General features: G+C 44.6%; 1 protein-coding gene across 1 annotated transcript in view; it reads right to left on the reverse strand.

Moving 5' to 3' along the window:
- Positions 1–17,749, reverse strand: part of LOC309330766 (maestro heat-like repeat family member 5) — a gene marked incomplete at its 3' end in the record, with an annotated part of 116,059 nt that extends 98,310 nt beyond the window's left edge. Inside the window, exons 1-8 of the mRNA XM_081842619.1 lie at positions 17,681–17,749; positions 15,412–15,438; positions 13,175–13,291; positions 11,695–11,805; positions 8,871–9,011; positions 7,626–7,745; positions 5,800–5,895; positions 4,939–5,043 (exon numbers count right to left, since the gene is read on the reverse strand). Coding sequence (XP_081698745.1) covers positions 4,939–5,043; positions 5,800–5,895; positions 7,626–7,745; positions 8,871–9,011; positions 11,695–11,805; positions 13,175–13,291; positions 15,412–15,438; positions 17,681–17,740 — 777 coding nt within the window. The 5' untranslated portion in view covers positions 17,741–17,749. The remainder of the gene's footprint in view (positions 1–4,938; positions 5,044–5,799; positions 5,896–7,625; positions 7,746–8,870; positions 9,012–11,694; positions 11,806–13,174; positions 13,292–15,411; positions 15,439–17,680) is intronic.
- Positions 17,750–18,077: the final 328 nt, after the last annotated feature.

Below are 18,077 nucleotides of genomic sequence, written 5' to 3' on the forward strand. Positions count from 1 at the left end.
TGATGACAACTAGGAGAAGTAAATATTTGGAGATGGAAGCCTGGTTTGGCCTGGAAGATGAAAGATGGAGAGATCACCCTATGTGGAGATCAAATGACCTTTGGAATATAAATCCGAGCCAGGTGGAGATTGGAAGATTGGAGCTTTGGGGGCCTTTGGATTTGAAAAGAGTGTGAAACAAGATTTGGAATACTTTATAGGCCCTACTTTTAACTATGGAAGTTTGGCAGGAAGTAATATGATGACTGTTGGGTTGGGGCTTCCCCAAGATCTGATTTTCAACATTAAAGACTATCAAAAAGACTGGCAGAGGGGACAGACTTAAGAGCCTCGGATTTAAGATCTCCGGGCTGATGGTTTTCTGAGATTAATGGAACTATTGAGGGGCTGAAACCGGGGAGGGGATTTGGTGAAAGAAAATTGGGAATCTAAAGTATATATAATATAAATTTGTTTTTTTTAAAATGAGAGATGGGAAAATCGCGGAATTGAATTTTTTCTTTGACCTTAGGGGAAATGTCTTAAGAATAAGTACAGATATATAAGTTTTAATGGGAAATAAGATTAAACAAAGTTAAAGTGGATGATAACTTGGTGAAGGAAAGAATGGAAAATTACAGTATATTAAGATAAGATATGAGGATAAAATTAAGATCAAGGATGTGTTGAAATATTTATATGAATTAAAATATAAAGAGGGGAAGTATAGTATGTTAAGATAAACTATTAGGATAAAAACAAGGTTGGAAGGATTTGCTAGAATATCTAACAGAATTAGAATACAAAAATGGGAGGCACGAGGAAGTCAAGGAAATAAGTGATTGCAACTAAGCGAGTTAAAGGTTTGATTTGCTTTTTTACTTTTTTTTCTTTTTACCTTTGTTTTTTATCTTTCTTTTTTCTGTATTTTGATATATGTATTTTTTTTATTCTTATTTTCTTTTTTGACTGTATTTTTTCTTATTTTTTTGTAACCTTTAAAATCTTAATAAAAAATTATTTAAAAAAAATAACGGCACGATTAATGGGCGAGTTGGATAGAAGGGAGGCTTGTGCCATAAGCACTCCTATTTCCAGAAACAATGAGGAACGCCATATGCAAACTTGTGTTGATACGACTGCATTTAAAGCTGCAAAGCGTTGTTGGTTCTGCAATAAGCAGGGACATTTTGCAAAGGACTGCAGATCCAAAAGAAAGCAAAGTACTCCCAAGTCTGTTTCTGTTCGTCAGTCACAGTCATCAGCCCAGCAGCCGACATTGTACCGTAAAGACAGAAACGAGCCGCGAGCTTTTCATGCTCGGACTACAGATCGTAAAAGAATTAAAGGTGCCAAGTGGAAGTTTTTTATTGTGGACTCAGGAGCATCTCAGCACATTTGCAACAATCGAAGCTTGTTTATTTCTTTCGAAGAGGAAATTGGTAATGTACATTTAGCCAATTCACAAGTCTTGCAGTCGCTTGGCAGGGGTACTATTAAACTTGACTCTTTAAACATTACGATAGCGAACTGCATTTACTGCCCGTCAGTGGACAATTTATTGTCAGTAAGAAGTTTTGCTCGTCAAGGCATAACTGTGCGTTTCTTAAAGTCAATGTGTGAGTTTTTCAATGGGAACAAATGTCTATTGTATGCCCGGGACTCTGATTATATAGACTGTATTTTCACACCTACTCCCAATCGCCTATAAATTGCAGAGCAGCACAGTCAAGCCAGGGGTTGAGGAGTGTAAGGCCACATTCCGGGTGTGTCCATGAAGCACACAGAATTCTGGGACACCTGAATTTTGCTGATGTGATTAAGACAAAGAATATTGTTAATGGCCTAAACTTAAAACCATGTAAATTCTTTATGCAATGTCTATCCTGTTGCAAGAATAAGATTAAGGTTGCACGCAAGGGTAGGTGCTCAGATAGGAAAATAACTGAGCCATTTGAGCATGTACATTGTGATTTAGTTGGGCCACTCCCACCATCATTAGGAGGTTCTAAGTACTGGCTTACCCTGATAGACCAGTATAGTAGATATTGTTGGACTTATGCAATAGCTGAGAAGTCCCAAGCATTTGAGAAATACAGAGCTTTTTGCAACTGGGTAAAAAATGCATTTTAACAAACAAATTAAGTATCTGTTTTCTGACCGGGGCGGGGAATTTTCTTCTGAGGCACAGGGGCCTACTCACGAGTTATCTTGCCCCTGAAGTCCCTGGCAAAATGGGCTTGTTGAAGTTGTGCAGCATGACCTGCAGGCAGGGGTTAAAACTTATCTGTACGATGCTAATCTGCCCAAAGTCTTTTGGGCTGAAGCGCTCAATGCCTTTTGTTACGTTAGAAATTGCAGTTATCATTCTGGTTTAGATGTCACCCCCTATGAGAAGCTGTTTAAAAAACGCCCTAATCTGAAATACCTACGCATTTGGGATTCAGATGTAATTATGCATTATCCCGCTAAGCAGAAATTGGGTGAGTGTAGTGTTCTGAGAAAATTAATGGGCTACCAGAAGGGGGCGTACAGAATTTACATACCAGCAACTGGCAAATTTCATATTACCAGAAGCATGATACAAACTGTAAATTGGAATGGCGTTGCTGTTTTCCAAGATACTAACGGTATAAATGATACTGAGGAAGAAGAGGAAGCAGCAGCAGCAGCAGCAGCAGGAAATGGTGCTTCTGAATTAATGGAACAAGACAAAAAGCCTGTTGAATCTGATAATTTGTTTGATGATTTAAAGTCACAGGCACCCGAGGGGAGGTTAGATTCTCTTGAGTTTTCTGACCGTGATCTTAGCCTACAGGCACCTCTTCAGTCTGACAATGATGATTTACAACCTGAAACTAGTAGTTTACTTAGTCCCATTAAGTCTGAGGAGTCTGACTCTCCTTCCGGACTGAGACGTTCAGATAGAAAGAGACAGAAGCCACAACGTTTTGCAGATGAACTTTTAAATACTGTGTATGCCAATAAGGCGGTTTTTGAGCCAAAAAGCTACGATGATGTTCAGAATTTACCTAAGCACCAAGTAAATTGGTATAAAGCTATCAACTCTGAGATAGCTTCTTTAAAAGAGCATAACACCTGGTCTCTTGTACCACAAACCCCAGAAATGAGACTTATTGATTCAAAATGGGTTTAAGAAAATGCAAATGGGAAGGAAACGCCTATGGTATGTGGTTTCACCTTTACAGGTGAAGATAAGCCATTTCCTAACAAAACTTTGTATCGTTCTGCTATAGGCAAGCTAAATTTCATTCAAAGAATCTCAAGACCAGATATAACTTATGCTTTTCACTTTCTGGCAAAATTTGTGGAAAAGCCCACTACGCAATGTTTCTCTGCTCTTAAGAGAGTTTTAATGTACTTTAAACATACCAAACATTCTAGGTTGCAGTTTACATCATGTATTGACAAAGGTTTTGAAATTTTCTGCGATGCATCTCATGCAGTGGAACAAAATAATTGCAGGGGTGTGTCTGGTATGGTGTTTTGTTATAAAGGTTGTCCATTTGAATGGAAGTCCCAGACACAAACCATTATTTGTCTCTCCACAACAGAGAGTGAATTATGTGCATGCGTTCAGGCCACTTGTGATGTGGAATGGTATCTGCAAGTATTTGCAGACCTACAGATGAAAGTAACACTACTAGTAAGAGTTTACCTTGATTCCCAGAGTGGACTCGCTATCCTGTTTTCAGAGACCAATACGCAGCACACTAGAGTCTTAAGGTTACGTTTACAGTTTGTAAAGAAACTAATTGCTGATGAAATGATTGTATTTCAATATGTTCCAGGTGACAATCAAATTGCAGACATTTTTACTAAAGCACTTCCAAAGGTTACACATGAAAGACATGTACAAAATATGCTTTATGTTTTTGTTCCACAATGATGAACCGCAGGGGAAATGTTGAATGGTTTCTTTAAATGTAAAGGTTCATCATTGTTCCACCAGTTGAGTATGTCTTTTTTTTTAAAAAAAAATATTTTTTATTAACAATTTTTTGTAAATCACAATTCCAATAAAACAATACAATATCACATCTCTTAACATAGATCTTTTCACTGCTTTGGACTCCCTCACATCTCCCGCTCCTGCGTTCTTAGTTATAATTTTATTCAGCAAATTTGTCCCCTTGTTTTTAGTCTTCATAACTAATTTTCAATGTTATACCTCTAATTTTAACTATCATTTTATTCGAATCTTAAAAAGTTTAGATATAACCAACATATTCCAAAATTTTTATCATTTCTTAAATTTATCTTATCTTCATAATTCCCTTCCTTGAACTCAATGGTGCCAAGTTGTTTATACTCTAGCATCCTTCTTAACATTCATACAATTTACAATATTTTTGTAGGTAAATCTTAAATTTCTTCCAATCTTCTTCCACCGTCTCCTCTCCCAGGTCTCAGTTGTGTATGTCTTTAAGGGGCCAGAGCAAAATAACGAGACCCAGCTTTACAGCTGTGAAACATAGCAGGTGCTGAGTTGTATTGATTAAGCTGTGTCAGCATTTGGGTGTAGTATATAAGGAGCAGCACCTAGCTTTCCCATTACCCTGGGGGATGGGTTGGTGGTTGGGTCTGGTTTGTTGTTGGTGTATTTAGTGTATAAGGAGTTTTTGTTTTTGTTATTAAAATCTTGTTTAAGTTATTTTTGAGTCCCTTTTTATGCATTGTCTCCCCAGCAAGCTCTCTGCAGTGCTACTATACTGCAAAAAGCTAACACTGGCACCTCTCAGGTGGGCACTATTGCCATTATAAGAGAACAAGGGTGGTGAGTTCATGGTGAGTCCTGGCACCTCTTTTTCTAGAAAAATAGCACTGGCTGGCACCTTCCCCTGGAATGGCCATGCCATACAGCTTTCATCTAGTTCACACCTGAACTTTCCAACGCAATACGATTTGAAATTGCAGCATTAAGCCTTGGTCACTCACATCAAAGTCCAAATGCTCGGAGACATATTTCAGGAGTACGTTGGTGGTCTTGACTGCTCTTTGCCTCTCACTGATTTTTGTGGAGTCAATCCAGCCATTTGTGTGCTGCGGGAGAGAAATCATCGTCATCACATGGAAGGACAACCCTTAATCCAGGTTTGCAAATTCACAAAGCTTCATAGAGGGGACAAATTGCAAAAGGGGGTTGTTTTGTAAAGGAGAAAGTTTGCTGCAATTTGTTTATTATTATTATTAATAATAATAATAATAATAGCCCACCTTTTTCCCAGACAGGGACTCGAGGCAGCTTAGTAGAATTAGATATTAATTGGCTCTTGGGTTGCTTTTGCTTTATCATGCATTTTCTGTTCTGATTTTGTATTTTTATGTTGTGAACTGCCCTGCAATCTGTCATTGGTGTGTTTGTGTGTGTGATAATTACAACAATACAACATACACCTCACCACAGCCATAGCAATGGAATGCAGGAAGCATCCTTAGACCAAGCCCAGCCATTGATCCACAGGTAATGAGGACTGGCAGTTGGCCCTTTGGCCTTTCAGACAGAGAGCCTTTTCACAGCCCCACCTGGAGTGCTGAGGACTGAACCGGGGACCTTGGGCATGCAAGACAGATGCTCTGCCCCGAGCCACGGCCCTTCCCCACAGGCCATCAGCAGAGGACATATCTTGTGTGCCTTGCACAAGCATTGCTAGCAGAACAGAGGCCCACTTGACCATCAGCACCCACAACCAGCGAGTTGGCCACAGATGCCCCCCGTGCAATCATTTCAAGAGGGTCTGTCCTCCGGCATGGGAGCTGCTGCTTCCCCCTGCTCTGACACCTTGGGGACTCCCTTACCACTAATATCTTCTGCAGCGTCTCCAGAGAGGGGGCCTCCGACAGCAAGCTGGTGAGCATGTTGAGCCAGATGTCGATAGTTTCGTGATAACAGTCCTGGAAGGAGAGAAGCAAAAGCAGTTAGAAGCTGAAGACCCCCATGGAAATCCCATATGCTCTGGAGCCTTCTAGTCCAAATTCGTAACAAAGCTTATGCAGGGGTTCAAGCAAGGCACACAAAGAGTCATAAACATCAAACGTTTCTTGATGTATATAAGGTTACAGGTCATGCGATATAAAGATACAGGACTCCACACTGGGCTCAACTTCCTTGGGGTGTTCCAAGGCAGAGGGCCTTCTTGGTGGTGGGGCCCACCCCGTGGAACACCCTCCTATCAGATGTCAGAGAGATACATCATTATACTTCCATCTGAAGACATCTGAAGGCAGCCCTGCATAGGGAAGTTTTAAATATTTGATGTCTGGCTGTGTTTTAATTTGTTGGAAGCCGCCCAGAGTGGCTAGAGTAACCCAGTCAGATGGGCAGCATATAAACAAACAAGCAAACAAATAAAAATAAATGCAGCGTAGGAGGGAGGCATGAGAGTCACAAAATGCAGGCATGCAGGAATCATTCGTGGATGCATTCTAGCCAAAGGTGAAATGCAATAAATATGGAAACAGGATTAAAATCAAAAATATACACCCCAAGTCTCTGGCTGTTACATCATTGTGATGGGTCAAGTGTCTCGGGCAGCATTCTTTGCAGCTTACACGGCTCAGACTCTTTGCCCTCAAATCCTTTAACCTGGCAACCCCATTTTCCTCCAGAAGCAGAAGGTCCAGTCACCTGGCTCTGTGTTGCCGGCACGGAGCTCCCGGCTTTGACCTTCGTAACCTGCAATGATGGCAATTGGAAGACCTTCCTGGTGGTTTTTTGTAGCAGCTGAGACCGGAGCAGGGGGTCCATGCGTGGTCTCAAGGCACTGAAAAGAGAAAGAAGGGGAGAGGAAAGGATCAGCACCCAGCAGTCCATAAACCTGGTGAAGAAATATGTACTGTGTCTGGCCGTACTTACGTCATGCGAATGATCGTTTCCATTGCGGGCTGTAAGATGGTGAGTGATGCCATTGGCTCCTCTTTGATGACCTCCTGTGGTGGGGAAGCACACAGCATGTCAGGGAACTGGAGGCGCCATCCCTGCCACCACCACACCAAGCCCTGAGTTGTGCTCTCTATCCAGCCCACTTGACAACTTCTTTGCAATTGGCAAGTGGGTCCTCCTAGGGGAGGAGAGTGGGCTTCCTGGATCTGGGAATAAGATCCCTTTTTCTCCTGGGCAGAGCTCTACCGCATAAGAACAGCATAAGATCAGCCTTCTGGACCAGGCCAAGGGCCCATCTAGTCCAGCATCCTCACAGCATTCTCACAGTGGCCAACCAGACGTCTGTGAGAAACCAGGGAGCAGACCATGAGCCCAAGAGCCCTCTCCCCGCCTGTGGCTTCCAGCAACTATATTCAGAAACATTGCTTCCTTCCTCTGTGGAGGTAGAACATAGCAATCATGGCTGGGAGCCATTGACAGCCCTCTCCTCCTGGGAGAACCTAGCCTCTTTTACTTAGGCACTGGTGACATCCTACTGAGGTTGCCACAATGTAGGGCTGCCTTTCAAGTGGGTTTGGAAACTTGAGTTGGAGCAGAACGTGACCACCCAGAAATGGTTTGGGGCCAGATGATCAGAACATGCAACCCAGAGCTAGACCTACACAGCTATTTTTAAGAAAAAACGCTCTGAAAAGAAACCCCAGGAGATTCCCCCTCTTTTTTTCTTTTTCTTTTTACTCACTGTGATGCAGAAGGTGAGCTCGTCTTTGTGGGGGAAGGTGACATATCCCACATTCGATTGCACAAGCGCCTTGGTTGTTAGAGTTGCTGCCTTCATAAAGCTCTTCTTCAAAGCCTCATTCTGAAAGGAGAAGGGATTTTATAAAATTGAGTTTGAATCAAAATCACAAGGAAACATAAAGCCACACTGACCCTAATCCTAATTCTAATCCTTACCCTAACACTAACCCAATCCAAAAACAAAAAATTCCTTCCAGTAGCACCTTAAAGACCAACTAAGTTAGTTCTAGGTATGAGCTTTCGTGTGCATGCACACTTCTTCAGATACCAATCCAAAAATTAACCCTAACCCAGAAGTGGTCTTGTTAGATAGTTAAATTCATGTTAAATTGCTGTTTTAGGGTTTCTTTAAAAAAAGTCTGGAACAGATTAATCCATTTTGCATTACTTTCTATGGGAAAGCATGCCTTGGTTTGGAACGCTTTGGTTTCAGAATGGATTAAGTTTGAGAACCAAGGTACCGCTGTAATGCCCCATCTGGTCCTAAGTGTGGAGCCAGTATACACCCCAGTCTACAACCCTTCGGTGGATGAAGCCAAAAACCCTGCCCTAGGGCACAGTCTGAAGGCATGTGGTGCAAGGACCTTGATGGAGCTCAGGAGGTCTGCTCAGTGCCTGGATGGTGACCACGGGGGAAATGGTTGCACACCTCCTGGAGACGTATGACAGGAGAAAGGCAGAATATACCATATTTTTTCGAGTATAAGACACCCCCTATTTTGGGGGACTCCAAATTAAGAAAATGGGGGAAGGATTGCCCAGAGTTGCTGAGCTTTTCGGGGGTAGGATTACCCACAGTTGTTCAGCTATTTGGGGGAGGGGATTCCAAAAATTGCTCACCCGCTGAACCTATGCTGCCACTCACACATGTCGCAAAACCCACCTATTGTCTGTCCCTCGCCGGCAGAAACCGCCAATCGCCTTCCCAATTTCCGCAGCGACAGCCAATCAACACCACCCCTTGCTGCAGCCACCAATAACGCACACAATAGCTGTTGACTATCTCCGGCTTGCAGCGGCAACCAAACCCACGTCCCCCCAATGCACTCTCTGTGTATAAGATGACCCTCATTTTTAAACATCATTTTTTAATAATAATAATAAAACCCCTCGTCTTATACACGGAAAAGTATGGTATAGCTGAGAGAACAAACAACAGGAGTCCGTGTGATAATCAGAGCCATACCTTCCTGCTGTTCTGGAATTGGAAGAGGAGCTCCTCTGTGATGAGGTCTATAAAAAGGGGGAGGTCATCCTGCCGTGCCCCGGATGCCATTTGACCACAGCAAAGGATGACGGTGATACTGGCATTCGTCTCGCTAGTATTCTGGAGGGAAAGGATGGGGAAAGTGAGTTTGGGAACCTTAAGTGCAATTGGAGACAAATCACCATTTAGTTGGGACCTTTTAGCAGCTGGGAAAATATTAGTAGTCAGTAAGTTGTTGTGCGAAAGGTGGAGGGCACAAGGAGAAGGGGACAACAGAGGACGAGATGGCTGGACAGCGTTCTTGAAGCTACCAGCATGAGTTTGACCAAGCTGCGGGAGGCAGTGGAAGACAGGAGTGCCTGGCGTGCTCTGGTCCAGGGGGTCACGAAGAGTCGGACACGACTAAACGACTAAGCAACAACAACTTGTTGTGCAGACTTACAAATTTTGTATTTTTTTTCCTCCAGGAAACTCAAACTGCTGGCAAGCCAGGGCTCCCCCACCCTATATATGTGCATCGGGTTCTTCCTGCCTAAATATAGAGCCTGACATTTGACCCTATTGAATTTCATTTTGTTAGTTTGGGCCCAGTTCTCCAATCTGTTAAGGTTATCTTGAATCCCGATTCTGTCTTCTGTGGCATTGGCTACCCTTCCCAGTTTGGTGTCATCTGCAAATTTGATGAGCATCCCCTCAATTCCTTCATCCAAGTCTTTTATTTTTAAAAAAGTGGAACAACAACGGGCCAGGACAGAACCCTGTGACACCCCACTGGTCACTTTTCCCCCAGGATGATGAGGAACCATGAAGGTGTTCTCTTTGGGTTCGGTCAGTCAACCAGGGAGAAAGTGCAGGACAGTGTAGGGTAGACTGACCACTGGTGCTCTTTTCCATGGGAGCTGCTTTTTAAAAATTAAAATGAACCAGGTGGATCTGCTCATCTTCTCCATAGTGAGGGTTGGGAAATTTCCTTGGTCATTTACCAACTCACAGCAAAAATCCAGAGGTACCACACTCCTGGGTTTCATTTCTCTTGGATGGCAGAGCACAAGAGAGTTCAGGGCTGCGTTCAGATGTAACAATAAACCAGAGGGCATCAACATAGGTTGGCCTCTAGCTCCCATCAGCCTCAGCCAGCATGGCCAGAGGTCAGGAGGGATGGGAGTTGCAGTCTGTAGCATCTGAAGGGCACCATTTTGGTTACCTCTGTGATAAACTATGGTTTATTATTGTGTGAATGAGCCTTGGACTCATCGGCTCCTGCTCCCTTGAGGGAAGCTTGAGGGAAGTTAACTGAAAGTGGAAGGAAAAGGATCTGATCTCCTTCCAGCTGGGTTGGAGAATTGGAGAGTCGGGGGCACATGACCCCAAGGCCCCCTCAGGTTATGGAACTGTTAGATCCGCACGCAGTTACTATGCCTTGTGAGATAAGATGGCGCCCAGTACACTTCTGCTGCGCCGATGGACGTCTGTGCCGATAGAAAACTTGAGCTCCCTTAGCTCTCTTAGCATAGTCCTTAGCAGAGTTTTGCAGCGGCAGAAACTGTTGCCTTGTGTGTGGATAATAAATCAGACTGAATGCAGGCTTCTTGCTAAACTCCAACAGTCTTTTAATGAGTAGAAAAACATCATAAATCAGCCCGGCGAAAGAGCAGACATCCTTTCGCCTCTCAGCCAAAAATGAAAGGAAACTCACACACAAAGAAAGATTCCCGTATGTGAACATAACCACGCCTCAGAATGTGAGACGTCACACAGAACTGTTTAACCCTGTAAGTTCTGATTCTCCTCACATGCCTTTGTAATAATTCGCTTAATTGACAAATATATGGAGGTGAACACAGAGAGCGACACTCAACTATGCTTTGCTTCAAGTAGACCTGTCGAAATGAATGGGCCTCGTCATCTTCATTAAATTCAGTGGGTCTACTCTAGAACATAGTTGAATGGGGCCAGCAGGCACTCCCGTAAGGCAGAAGAACCCTTGCACGAGAGCAAATTGGGCAGGGGGTGCAGCTGAAACCTCTCCCCTCTTTCTCTCTGCCTCTCCCAGCCTGCCGCCTGCCTTCTCTCTTGGGTTCTGCTCCCTCCCCTCAGTTGGAGAGGTGTCCCCTCTTCCAAACTCTAAGAGGTTCTTCATTCAAAGCTTTCTGACAGCAGAACACTCTCCCTTGGGAGGTTGTGGACTCTCCTTCGTTGGAGGTTGGATGGCCATCTCCCAGGGATGCTTAAGATTCCTGCATTGGAGGGGGTTGGACTAGATGACCCTTGGGGGTCCCCATTAGCTTCCACTATTGAAGAAATGCCAACCAACCATCTGACAACCAACCTAAAAACAGGGGTCAGTGTACTTTGGGGGGTGACCAATGGTTTCTAACGAATCTGTTTGTTTGACTGACTGACTGAGCCAAGGGATCAGATCAGATCTAGGATCTGGAGCCACAGAGACAGGACTGCTGGAGCCCACTTCAGAAGGATGACTGAGACATACCCACAGAGGAAGCTGTCTGGCTTCCATACTGAGAGCAGATCCAATTGCCTTTTTGGAATGGTAAGGATCCCATCCCTTGAAAAAGAGCATGTTTGGAAATGGGGCAGGATTCGTTCTTTTCCAACATGCTTTGGTGTGGATGTAAAGAGCCGCTAAGGATCCAATCCGCCAGGATCTTCGTCTAACCATTGGCCATGCTGTCAGGGGCTGATGGGAGTTCCAATTCAAAACACACGGATGGGGAAGGGGCACCAGGCTGGGGATGGCTGACCTACACTCTTGCTACGCTCCTTCCTCACTTCACACCCTTACCTCAGACGTCTCAGTATTCCTTGCAATGGCTGCGTGGCCGAAGTCCCGCACTGCCATCAGCACCTGTGAAATATGGGTGCTTGAAGCCACACCGATAGCCTCAGAAATTCCCTAGGGAGAATGAGGCACGTCAAACATGTCATTTTCTTGATTGCAATTAGTGATAATAATAATAATAAATCTTATTTATATCCCGCCCTCCCCAGCCAAAGCTGGGCTCAGGGCGGCTAACAACAATTAAATAGTACAACATTCTAAAAACATTTCATTATAAAAATTAAATAAAATCAATTAAAATGAAATTGATGGCAACCATTAAGCTAAGCTGATCATGAGGGATGGAGGATAAATGTGATTCTGTAAGCAGATTCCTGTGAAATGTGGGGAACCAAATTTAAGAATGGAGAAATGAGACACTTAGAGAACCAATTTGAAGAGATCCTTTCATCCCGGATAATAATAGGGGTGGTTTGAAGAACGATATTTCTGTGGATTCTGATGTGAACTGACCAGACCACACCTCCCAGACTCGTGCAGCTTGCAACGCAAGGATGCCTTGCATTCTGACATTTTCAAATCTTGTGATACAGTTCTTGGCTTCATTAAATACTCAACTACATTAAAATGCATCATTTATTCCCTGGAAGTATTTGTAATCCACCGCTCACCCAAAGGCGCCAGAGCAGGAATATGCACCATCTAAACCAGGGTGCTCCAGTTTCTCATACCAAGTGGGCCACAAGAGTAGTTCAGCACAGAACCTGTGGGCCGCACACTGACTTGTCGTGTGGGAGAGGGGAGCAAGGCCAAAATTTGACACACACGCCCCGGCCCGCATGCTGCCTTCCCAAAGGTAGGCAGGTGAGGCGCTGGGTTTTGGGAAGGAGGCACGAGGCTCTGGCGGGACCTAGAGCCTTCCCACCTTCTTGCCAAAGGTGGGAAAGAGCTAACTGAGGACCCTAGGACCCTGACAGATCACACCTGCCTCCTTCCCCAAGCCCAGCACCTCCTTACCCAGCTTTGGGAAGGCAGTGCAAGGCCTACAGGTGTGTAGGGGTGCCTCCAAGCTTGCTGAGGGCTGCCAAGAAAGGCATTGAGGGCCACTTGCTGGCTGCTCTGATCTAACCCAAAACTAAACAAATCTGCCCAGATATGTTGAATGCTGAAAAGCAGTTGCTCCTGTAAGAGGCTTTGAGGGGGTGAGTGGGTGGGTACAAAATCTTTGGAGGGAGGAAGGTCATGAGCAGAGACCAATCCGGAAATCAGGACAGAGGGCTGGTGGGGTAATGTCAGGGACTGGCTGGATGAGTAAGAGTGGGGGACCCTGGATTGTGGTGGTGGGACACTGGGGAGCAGCCTGGGGAGGCGCTTGAATCAAGAGGGTTCAGAAGGAGGAGGCTCTTCCAGGACAGTCTCCGTGTGAGCGCAGTCCCAGTCCCGCTGGCTCTCCTCCCCCCTGACATCCCACACATTCACTCACCTCTCTGTCTGCTTCCTCTTCGAGAGGCAACCTCAGGAGTAAGTGCAGGTACTGGTGGACTGTCTCTGCGCTCCTGGAATCCCGCAGCTTGAGTCCATAGTATCTATAGAGGGCGTTCTAAGGGTTGGGGAAGGTTTGGGTGAGTCACAGGGAGGAGACCCCACCAGCTACATCAACTGCTTTTGGAAAACCAAAAAAATTCAATTTTACCGTCTGAAAATGTCGGGTAATACTAAATAATAATAATAGATTGCAAGTACTAGGCAATTGTTTTAATGATTTGTATGCAATTTTACACATCTTCTGAATTCCCAAGTCACGTTACAACTCTTTAAAGGTAAAGGTAAAGGGACCCCTGACAATTAAGTCCAGTCGCAAACGACTCTGGGCTTAAAGCTCATCTCGCTTTAAGGCCGAGGCAGCCGGCATTTGTCCGCTTCCACAGACAGTTTTTCCAGGTCATGTGGCCAGCATGACTAAGCCGCTTCTGGCGAAACCAGAGCAGCACACGGAAATGCCGTTTACCTTCCAGCCGGAGCAGTACTGGCTTCAGCTGGGGAGGGTGGGATATAAATAAATTATTATTATTATTATTATTATTATTATTATTATTATTATTATTATTATTTTATTTACTTGCACTATGTGCTTTTGAACTGCTAGGTGGGCCGAACAACGGGAGCTCACCCCATCGCAGGGATTCGAACCGCCGACCTTCCAATCGGCAAGCCCAAACGGCACAGTGGTTTAACCCACAGCACCACCCGCGTCCCTATTACAACTCTTTAGTACTCCTCATTTGGGGAATTTGAAAGTTGACAAGTTCAGCATGTCCTAATTGCTCTGCCTCCACTGTTGGAGGCAGGAATGCTTCTGAATACCAGTTGCTGGAAACCACAGGAAGGGGAGAGTGCTCTGTGTTCGAATTCTGCTTTCCAGTTTCCCATGGGCATCTGGTTGGCCACTGTGAGATAAGGATGCTGGTCTAACCCAGCAGCCTCATCTTTCATTCTCATGACACACTTTTGTCCTAGATACGCTGACCCTAGGCTCTTCCCACTTTTTTAGAGGACTAATACCTGCACCTGCAGCCTCTTACAGGTGTCCCCAGCCTCCCTCCACAGTAATGTGGTTGGCTGTCACCGGTTTAAAAGGGAAGCCTGTCCAATAGTGGTGGAGTGGTGTAGATGAGTGTGGAGTCTTCTTTTGCCTCAAGGCGCAGGTACTCTGTCTGATTAGATGAACTGCTTTTGTAGATATTTGTATATATATTTAGCTCACAATAATAAATACTGCACTAAAGAACCTAGGACTCTGAGCTTTCTGCTAAAAGCGCTGCGAGGAATTCGTGACAGGGTTATGGGCCCAGCACACTTCTGCTGCGCATGAGTACAGGTGGCTGTTATCTAGCCGTGGGTGCTGGAGGGGAGCTGCAGCAATGGAGCAGTCCAGAGCTGGCGTGCTGCTGGAGAAGCTGACGGCCATGAACTACAGCATCTGGTCAGTCCGCATGCAACACTTCCTCAAGCGTGAGGGCCTGTGGAAAGTGGTGGAAGATCCACCGCAGCCCCCTGAGGAGGATGAAAAGGATGAGAAAGCCTTGGCTATGATCATCCTTGGAATGGACGACAGCCAGCTAGTCTACGTAGCTGATAAGGTGACAGCAAGTGAGGCGTGGGATGCGCTCAAGCTGTCCATGTGCGAGAGACATCTGGCTTGCTGATAACACTGACCAGGAGAACGTACCGGTGTCGGAAGACACCGGGGGACTCCCCGGTGAACCACCTAAAATTCCTTTGGACTTGCTGTGGACTTGATCACGCAAGTACCTTCTGCTATCCGGAGAGCAGAATAAACTCTTTCTTCTTTGAATCAACCTTGGTGTCATTTGGCTTCCTTCCTCCTGTCCCGGAGCAACGCAGACCCAATCAGTGAACTCCAATAAGGCTACAGATCCAATACTCTCTGTGGAAGTGCTGGGTCAGAATGACGCAGCAGTAATGTGATTGGCTGTCACCGGTTTAAAAGGGAAGCCTGTCCAATAGTGGTGGAGTGGTGTAGATGAGTGTGGAGTCTTCTTTTGCCTCAAGGTGCAGGTACTCTGTCTGATTAGATGAACTGCTTCTGTAGATATTTGTATATATATTGAGCTCACAATAATAAATACTGCACTAAAGAACCTGGGACTCTGAGCATTCCGCTAAAAGTGCCGTGAGGAATTCGCGGCAAGGACTTACCTTGTTGTGTCCAGGCTTGGATGTCTTCTGCTGGGAATAAAATGAAGAAAAGTGTCATGTTTCTTGTCTAGAGAACAGTTGCCATCTATCTGCCACTTGTCTTCTCTAAAAAAACCCCACATGCCTAGAAATAGACTTCTTGCAAAAATCATTTGGAGTAAAATCTATTGCAATCAATTCTTCTTCTTTTTTAAAGTAACACTCCAAAGAAGATTCAATAAATCCTCTGGACTGGGAGACACACCATTCATTTAAAGCACTTTGTTTCTTGCCATGAACAAACAGAATCTAGGCATTGTGGCTATTACTATTATTTATTAAATTTCTGTACTGCCCTTCATCCGAAGATCACTGGCCGGTTTACAATATAAAAACTCAAAAATACATACCATAATAACAAACAGACAATACCACTCCCAGTATGATTATTTATTAAATTTTCTGTTGCAGAAAGTATTTGCTTGCCTGCTCTGCCAAATGCCCAGGCCTGGCAAATTAACTGCTCTTGAGAGCGAAGAGGAAATATTGGCCATATCAGGCACAATACAGTCACAAAAACTTTTACTGCACAATATCGGATTCTCAAACGTTCCAAGATATCGGGAACGATCAGTTGCAAAAGTTAAAGAAAAAAACATGCAACATTTCCTGGGGTCCAAGTCATCCCACCAAATCAAGTTCATGGATTGGTTCTTCTTCCGGTCTACAGATGCTGCACTGATCGCCTTCTCTGCTTCCCCAAATTTGCCTGGTCCTCTTTTCAAGCCCCACCAGGAGAAAGTCGTCTCTTGCATCTGCAAATAGGACCTTCCTCCAAGCTGGGCTCCCAATAGTTCAGGCGGAGGCAAACACGGCCCTCCAGCTGTTTGGGGACTCCAATGCCCATCACCCCTGACCCGCTGGTCCTGTTTGCTAGGGATGATGGGAGCTGTAGTCCCAAAACAGCTGGAGGGCTGGGTTTGCCTTTGCCTGTGATAGTTCATGGCAGTTCCCCTTCTACATGCTCCCACCAGCCCCAGGCAGCATATGGTCCAGAACATTTAGAGGGCACCAGGTTGGGGAATCCTGGTTCACGCTGCGCAACATCAGACCAGGGTGGCTAAAAATCAATGACCCCCTTTTTAAAAAATGGATTTCTTTGATTTAAATCACATTTTTTAAAAAATTAATTTGGATTTCTAAAATAAAATGCTTTTGGAGGAAAAATCTTCCAAAATATATTTTCTTTTTAAGTTGCATTATAGTCCAACGGCTATTCACTGGGAAGTAAGGATTTATTTTAAGTTTTTCATATATGCTAAAATTCATTCTAAGAATTTTTTTAAAAAAAGTTAACCACATCAGTTAACAAACATGGATATATATGCTATAATGTTATTGTTTTAGTTAAATAAATTGTTTAAATTCTAATTAAGAAAATGGTTATTTTTCTTCCAATAAGGTACAGCAGAAAAGTTGTCCAAATATACAGTGGTAGCTCAGGTTAAGAACGTAATTCTTTCCGGAGGTCCGTTCTTAACCTGAAACTGTTCTTAACATGAAGCACCACTGTTAGAGGTACCGGTTGGTTGCTTGACAGCAATCAGGAAATATGGCTCAAGAGTCGGTTTTCCAGCTTTCTTCTTAGTGATCAAAACCTTCAGAATGCAGAGCACCTCTATTCCATGTCTTGCTCATTCACGGGCAGAATCTGAGAGTGGGCGGCCCTTCAACCTTCCCCAGCAGAGTAATTTCTTGGCGCCCAGTCTGCGCCTCCCCTCTCTGCGCGGAAACCTACTGCGCAAGGAAGGCTTGGGTAATGGGGGACCCCCCTCCTCCCCGCTTTGCTCAGGCAAGGTGTCCTGGCACCGCCTTGCCTCCTCCAACCCCTGCATCTCCTCTCCTTCCTCCGCTGAGGAAGTGCTGCTTCCCACGATCTTTGGGGGCTCTCTGAAATCCACCCGGCTTTTCCCCTCTCGCCCCTGAGCCGATGGCAGTTCTTAACCCGAGGTACTATTTCTGGGTTAGCGGAGTCTGTAACCTGAAGCGTATGTAACCTGAAGCGTCTGTATGCAGTTAACTTATTATACCCCACAATAATTTCATAATTATGTGTCTATGCATTCCTAACAGTATAACCAAATCAGTAGTAAAAACTACTCTGGAAATTTATTATTCCCAAAATGAAACCTTCATCTGGTTGTAAATATTAAGATTATACAAGCAAGAATGTAAAAAGATGCTTTAAATCGATTTGATTTCAATCAAATCCACCCTGCATCACACACACCTGGGGAGGTGGCTGGAGGTGTTGGAGGATGGTCTCCAAAATCTCCTTTTCATCCATCATCTCCAAAGCTTCTCTGACGGTTCTTCCTCCCAGCATTTTCTTACCCACCAACAAGTACTCTAAGTTTTCATCAGAGAGTTCTTCAGAAAGAAAGAGAGAGAGAGAGAGAGAGAGGTGAGTAAATGAGGCGGATGAGAGGGAAAGGTACCGTGTTTTTCCATGTATAACACGCCCCCATGTATAAGACGCCCCCTATTTCTGGGCACTCAAAATTTAGAAAACGGGGGCAGATTGCCAAGACTTGCTAAGCTTTTTTGGGGAGGGGTTGCCCAGAGTGGTTGAGCTTTTTTGGGGGGGAGGGAGCCATTAATCAAATTGCACAATTGCAGGCAGGCAT

The sequence above is a fragment of the Podarcis erhardii genome (genome assembly GCF_964252035.2).
Source record: "Podarcis erhardii genome assembly, chromosome: 15".
NCBI classification, from domain to species: Eukaryota; Metazoa; Chordata; class Lepidosauria; order Squamata; family Lacertidae; genus Podarcis; species Podarcis erhardii.